Source organism: Physella acuta, unplaced genomic scaffold (assembly GCF_028476545.2).
Source record: "Physella acuta isolate Inbredline_101_S28 unplaced genomic scaffold, ASM2847654v3 ptg000219l, whole genome shotgun sequence".
Taxonomy (NCBI): Eukaryota; Metazoa; Mollusca; class Gastropoda; family Physidae; genus Physella; species Physella acuta.
In genome coordinates, this window is record NW_026731738.1 from 308,797 (window position 1) to 315,884 (window position 7,088).

At 41.2% G+C, this 7,088-nt stretch overlaps 1 protein-coding gene across 1 annotated transcript; it reads right to left on the reverse strand.

Moving 5' to 3' along the window:
- Positions 1–3,590: 3,590 nt before the first annotated feature.
- LOC131937709 (uncharacterized) lies at positions 3,591–5,637 on the reverse strand. Its single transcript, XM_059295311.1, has one exon. It carries the CDS (start codon positions 5,424–5,426, stop codon positions 3,591–3,593), a length of 1,836 nt encoding a protein of 611 aa, XP_059151294.1. The 5' UTR covers positions 5,427–5,637.
- Between the last annotated feature and the right edge of the window lie 1,451 nt (positions 5,638–7,088).

The following is a 7,088-nucleotide window of genomic DNA, read 5'->3' on the forward strand; positions in this document are numbered from 1 at the left end:
TTGAAGATGATTCGTGCATGGGATATCAAAATGATGAAAAAAATATTTAAAAGCGGAAAGACGCGTTAGGGTAGTGTGGCCACTGGGTGGGTGGCCAAGGCGAGTGGCCCGTGGTCAGATCAGTGGCCCGTGTATGTGGCCAATCTGCCTGGTGAGGTACACACCTAGGTATGCTGGGCACATCTGTGTAGTCTTTACACGCTCAGATACAGATTGGCTATTGAACACATTGTTATAAATTTATATCAAGTTATGTACAACTAGAGTGGGTATGTTATTATTTGTTTTGAAAAGAAAAATTGCACTACGGTTAATCTGAAATTTGTAAGTTGAAGATAAAAGTAAACAGTTGTGCTTAGTTTAAACTTAAAACAATGTAAATTATTTGATTTTGAATGGGATGGACAAATTAAAAATTCAGTCAATTTGAAAACTGTTGTATCAATAAAAAGAATTATCTCTAAAAATCAGTTTAAAAAAATGAGCTTTTGAAACTCCATATGAATACATGTTTTACAATTAAAATAGTAAAAAAAAGAAACAATTTATTGGTCCACATTTTAAAAACAATTCGAGGCATACAATAATTCAAGTAATTAAAGTAACTTTAAACAGTTGTACCACTGTTTAATTAAGTTTTTAATAATATACATGTAAATTGATCTATAAAACCTGCTGCCACGTTAAATGAATGAGAAAAAAAAAATGGCAGGATCTTCGTGTTGCATAAGTTGGTAAGAAATATCAAAGGCTGCTAGGCAATACTGTGCTAAATGTATTAGTATTCCATTCAAATAAACAATTTTTTTTGTAAACAGCGATAGTGAAGTTTGTGGAAGGAAAGGGGGATAACAATGAAAAAGTAAAAACAATCCAAAAAAATTTCATAGAGGGAAATGTAATGAAAGGCTATATATGGAATAGATTATAGCTAACAAAATATACTCTATTTAAGTCTAAGATGTACACAACCAATAACATATGCATCTAAAAAACTTTGTACATTATGGTACAACATGGATATAAGTCATAGAATAATATTATGAATAAAACACCATTTGATTGACAGTTTAATACAAAAGCAATAATAAAACAAAATGTACAGTGGTATATACAGATTAGCTGACCTATGACCTTGGCGAATCACAATGTACCGCTTCGATCACGTGACCGACCGAGACCTTGTTTTAAGTATTAAAAAAAATAAAAAATAACTGATAATTAATATTTGGTTGAGCAATACCTAATTTTTACTTTTACTATTTTTTTCTATATGCGACAGCACAACGTATATGTGCCGGAACATATAAAAAATAGTATCTCATTGCCGTAGTTTATTATTTCACCATAGTGAAATTTTTATTCAGAAGGTTCAAGTCGTATACACAGCCTAATTTCATAGGGGATGAGGGGACATAACTCGGACAATACTGATTCAAACAACTTTTGTAAATTTTAATTAAAAAAAAACAAAAACTTGAGTTTGTGGAAATTTGGTCATGGGTGGATATTTTTCTAAAGGATTAAATAAGGTGGGGGGTGTACATTATTTTTTTTTTCATCACAAACATAGTTTGAGCGAGGAAATAAATAGAGAAATAAATAATTTATGACCACTTTATTTTATCACCATCCACTGCTCCAGGTTGCGACAACTCCAGGGACTGAGCCCTAGAGTTGCAGCAGAATGAGCAGAGCCCGGTGTGGGTGCATATTTCGGAGCCCGCCCGGCGGTCAAATACACACAGCCCTAGACAGACGTCTTTGGTGAATTGTCTTTTTATTCACAGCACAGCAATTTTATTTTTTTAGAATTTCTTCTCCGATCACCAATTCAAGGGCGATCACCAATTCAAGGGCGTATCACACTTAAAGAACACAGACGATTTCGACTGAATTTAAATAAAAAAAAGAATTATCACAATGATATTTGCTCAACCAAATTATCGAGATATTTGTTTCCAAATTGTTTGGTAAATTAAGTAGATTTTGTTTTAATAGTAATAATAGAAAACGTAAATGGAAACCATTAAGGTTTAAGATTTTTGTTTAGGTTTAGATTCGGTGTTAGTCAGCGACGTGATTGAACACGAATGCATAAAAGCCAAGAATCAGTCAGACAGCTTGTGAATAAGTAAATGGTAAATACGAGGAAAAAAAAGTTTTAACAATAATATGCGAATGGCATAGCAAGTAATAATGAAAATAACACAAAACGTAATACATGATGAAGTAATGAATACATTTGCAGAATAATAACCACTCATATTATAAATTTTAAAGGCAGCCAAGTTTTTTTTTTAAAGAAATTTCATTTTTTTTCGTAATAATGTATAATTTTAAACAAGATTATTTTTTTGGCCCTAATCATATGAACTTTGAAACAGGCAATAGTGAAGCGAATTAATAAGCCAACTATTTCATTAGGAATGTGCACCAAAATACCTTTTGGTAATAATTTCAAGTTTGAAAGTAAAAATAGAAACATGGGTATGGGAGAGGGAGGGGGGAAACACATTGCTGAATGAACACTATGACATTTGTAATAAAAAAAATTTGGTCGTCTGACCTTGGGCGTGTGTCACCACCAGACCGAGACAGCAGACGTCTAGTCAATTTGTGCAGGGGACGTAATCAGGGAACGTCTAAAAAGGTGCGAGGCGGATTGGAATTTATATTTTTATAGAAGGAAAAAAAAATATCTAACAATGTCTATACAAAATGAACACGATTGTATGCAGCTTAAAAAATTCGTTTTGCTTGGTATAAAAATACAGGTCCCAAAAAAAATTCTTAGCCTGAGACATTGGAAGTAAGAAAAAAAACAGTAATATCAAAAAATGTAATGACAATTAAACTGGTTGGTGTATGATTGCATGAGGGTCCTTTTAATCAAGGACGGACGTTTAAAAAAATATTGTAGAATGCACTTAGTACTTTTAAAAGGCTTTTTTTTAATTAGTCGTAATGGAAGGGGACGGATTGTTTGAGCAGTTTTGTGACTTGGCATAGTACGACTACGTAGGGCAACTAATTTATTTGTTAAGTTTTGGTTTTTGTATGTACCATAGAGGTGTATTGTAAAATTCTCCCCGGCCTTTAGAAAGCTGGATAAAAACCGGCCTTGGATTGTGGGGAGGGGGTGGGTGGGCTTTTTTTTTAGACACAGGCTACGCTAGCAGAAGACTTTTTCGTCTGGTCAGGTCGTGTAGGGAAGGGCAAGGCTTGGGTGTGATAATAGGTGGGGAGGTGGAGGGGGGGGGGAAGTGTGTAGTACGTTTTGGGGAGTGGGGTGGGTTTGACTAGGCGTGTGTAGTGATTAGATGACGGGTTCGCATGACTAGGTTAGGGGGTAAAAAAAAATGATTGTACGCAGACGCGTTGAGCATTTGACGAGTTATTTTTTTTTAAATATGAGTTTAAATTAGTCCATAGGTAGTTATGATTAGTGTTAGGGTTATATGTTTGTAATTTGAGGTAGCCGATACCAATGTTATTGCTAGCTAGTTTTGGGGAGATTGGTGGGTGGGGGGAATATACATATAGTCTACATATATATTCAAACAAAACTGGACAATATTCACCATAACCTAAACCGTGGCTGGGCCTTCAGGTACACAGGTGGCTAGATCCGTTAGGTAATCGCTGCCGTTGACGACAATGTTCATCAAGTCTGATAACAGTTCCTCGTTGTTGAAGTTGGAGGCGTCGCCACAGCGAAGGTACTCGTCGATAATCTCAGAGGATAACACGGGCAACTGTGGCATGTCCATTTCAAGACCGTTGGACACGCAGCCGTGGCCGGGTTCAGTTTTGATGGCGGCGGGGCAGTAGAAAGGGTAGTCTTGGGGTTCGGTTTTAATGTTGAGATCCCACTGGATGTGTTCGGTTTTGACCGGCTCCTGGGGGGCGTGGACCAGGTTGTTGTTGTTCTCCATCTGGTAGGAGAGGTCGATGTTGGGTTTGTCTTCGAAGCTGAAGCAGGAATCGTTGCGGTTGTTGAGGGTGTTCCCGTAGGTCATGACGTGTTCGGTGGGGGTGACGGGGGTGATGGGGGTGTGGGGGGAGTTTTCGGGGGTGTCGAAGACGGAGGAGGGTTTGTTGTCGATGATGAGGTGAACGGCCGAGGGGTTGTCGGCGAGGAGGCGCTGGACCTTAGCGTAGGGCGGGGACGCCAGTTCGGTTTGGTTGTAAGCGCTCAGGTCTGTTAGATCAATGCCGGTGGCTCGTTTACCTATTTCTTTTTTTAGGTCGGGGTCGATCTTGACCTGCATCTTCACCTGAAGACGTTCTTTCAGGTGCGGGTCTAGACTCTGGCGAGCATCGGCCAAGTTTATGCCCCGGAGAGGGGACGGCTGGGTGGGTTCGACTTTTTTACGTTTGTTGTTTTTAGGCTTGGGAACGGGGGAGGGTTTCTCTTCGGTCTTCTTGGGCTTCTTGCGGGGCTTGTATTTGTAGTCCGGGAACTCGTAGCGATGGAACGTGGTTAGGATTTCCTTCTCACGCTCGTAGTAAGCTTTTTCATCATCGTCGAACTGACGCCAGGCCGCGCCGAGTTTAGTGCTGATGATGGCGTTGTGCAGCTGTGGTGAGATGTGGGAGATGAGGGTCCTGCATTTCATGGACCAGATCATGAAAGCGTTCATGGGTCGCTTGGGGGTCGTCTGACCCTCAGAGTCTTTCTTTTTCTCTTTCTTACAATTAGTGACGACGGTGTACCCACGGGCCAGTTCTTCGGGTTTGACGTAGTTCCAGCGGAAGTTGACGTGGATCCTGGCCACAAGGTTGATCAACATGTCAACTTTTTGTTCGGGGTTTTCTACAGAGTCTATATTTAGAATTTCCTCCCGTGAGTACTTATCGCAGGGGCTCAGCTCTAAGAGCCGGTCCACTTTCTGCTCCAGCGTCCACGAGTTATCCACGGGGAAAACGTCGTGTGGAGCGAATCTCATATTGACCAGTCGACGGTCCATCTCGAAATCTTCATCGTCCAGCTGGGAGAATTTCTGAGGGGTGGACGCCATGCTGGTCATAGACGACTCGCTCATGTCCTGCTCGGCTGGTGACGCCACGGACTGGTTGTCTTGGAAACCTAACTCAATATCGGACTGGTACGTCTCGATGGACGCCGGGCTGTCCAGGCTCATGTCAATGTTATTGGAGGGGTCCTCCATCATGGTGGGTCGGGAGTAGGAATCAAAGTCCAGCATACCGTACGAACTGACCTGCTGGTTCTGGGCTATGCTGTTGTGGTAGTCTTGGAAGATGACGACGGACGAGATCATCGGGTCGGCGTCGTTGTTGTAATCCATGTTGGTGAGCAGTGTACCGGCTATGCGCCTCCCTGGGATGTTAGTGAGTGAGTTCACAATAGTTTTAACATAGTGTATCCGGGGCAAGCAGGGTTCGTTAGGCGCTATCAACATTAATAGCACCGCACAGAACACTAGGATAAGTCCACGATTTGATCAAGTTCAATGTTCGAATTACACCTTTTCACTTGAAGTTTTTCAAAAATAAATGTTTAGTATCCAATTCATCGAAATTCACAAGTCAACTCAGTTCACAATACAACAAGATGTAAAAATCTTCGATCAGGGAAAAAAAGAAATCACAAAACTAAACAAGAATGTTCATAAATGTGGCGATACCATGTGCGCCCCTTCGTTTTATACCACGCGCTGGAGAGGGGCGGAGCTTGTGGCAGCGCGAGGGGATTGACCTGACGTCGCGTCACCGCTGGAGTGGGGGGTGCGCGAGGATTCGCCCGAGAGGGGAAATTATCAGCGAGGGAGAGAGAGAGGAAAAAAAATGGTTAGTTACTTTCGTGTGAACTGCGGGGTGATTTTAAAAACAAATCTTGTTTTATTTCATCGTGCTTCCTCTCTTTTAGTAATCGGTTTTCGTTCAAGTTCTAAAAGTTTTAACTATTTAAATTACATATTTTAAATGTTTACACCTACAATACATTATATATTTTATTTAAAATACTCAAAATAAAAAATAATAATAGGGGGCCTATATATTTAAAAGTATAAAACCAGAAACTAAATTAAAAGAGTAGGCCGAATCGCTTGATAATTTCAATTGTTTATACACGACTGATGTCCCTTAATTGTCTGGTTTGTTAAAGTTTGTCAATGTTGTTCTTTTGTCTCCTGTTTGACTGACATGGTCCAGTTGACGTATACGGATGACCCACCACGATGACTTAAGTTTGGTCGATAGGGATGGGGAGGGGGGGACGGCTATGTAGGTCAAATGGGCGGGACTTATGGACAGGAACGCTTAAAACTAGATCAACGCCGGACTCAATTGTTTATATAATTAGTAATCAAAACAGTACACAGAAAATTTAAAACGGAGTCAAACATCGACTTGAATTCTCAAACGATGACCGATTCTATTTTTCAAGCAGACGCCAAAGCGAGTGTACCAGCCTACAAGCACCATACCACCACCGCACTTATTTATGCCAGGGTCAAGGTCGCAGCATGACCTGTATGTAGTAATCTTAATTGACCGTAATGGTCATTGATTCGTGTCAAGTGGCCGGCGCGCTAAACATTCCGCCGTGCGAGTAGTGGCGCCCCCTTTAACAACTGTACTAGGCGAGATAAGTCGCGGTAGGCCTGGTTCAACGGCTGATAGCCAGAGACCATCGCCTAGTCACAGTACCAACAGCTAGTCACAGTACCAACGGCTAATCGTAGTCAATCGGCTAGTCACAGTACCAACGGTTAGTCGTAGTCAACCGCCTAGTCATAGTACCAACAGCTAATCACAGTTAAACAGCCAGAAACAGGATAATAGTCGTAGTCAATCGGCTAGTCACAGTACCAACGGTTAGTCGTAGTCAACCGCCTAGTCATAGTACCAACAGCTAATCACAGTTAAACAGCCAGAAACAGGATAATAGTCGTAGTCAATCGGCTAGTCACAGTACCAACGGCTATTCGCAGTACCAACGGCTAGTCAGAGTGCCAAAGGCTAGTCGCAACACCAACGGCTAGTCACAGTGCCAATGGCTAGTCGCAGTTCAACGGCTAGAAACAGGATGATAGTTACAGTCCTGCGGCTAGTTCTAG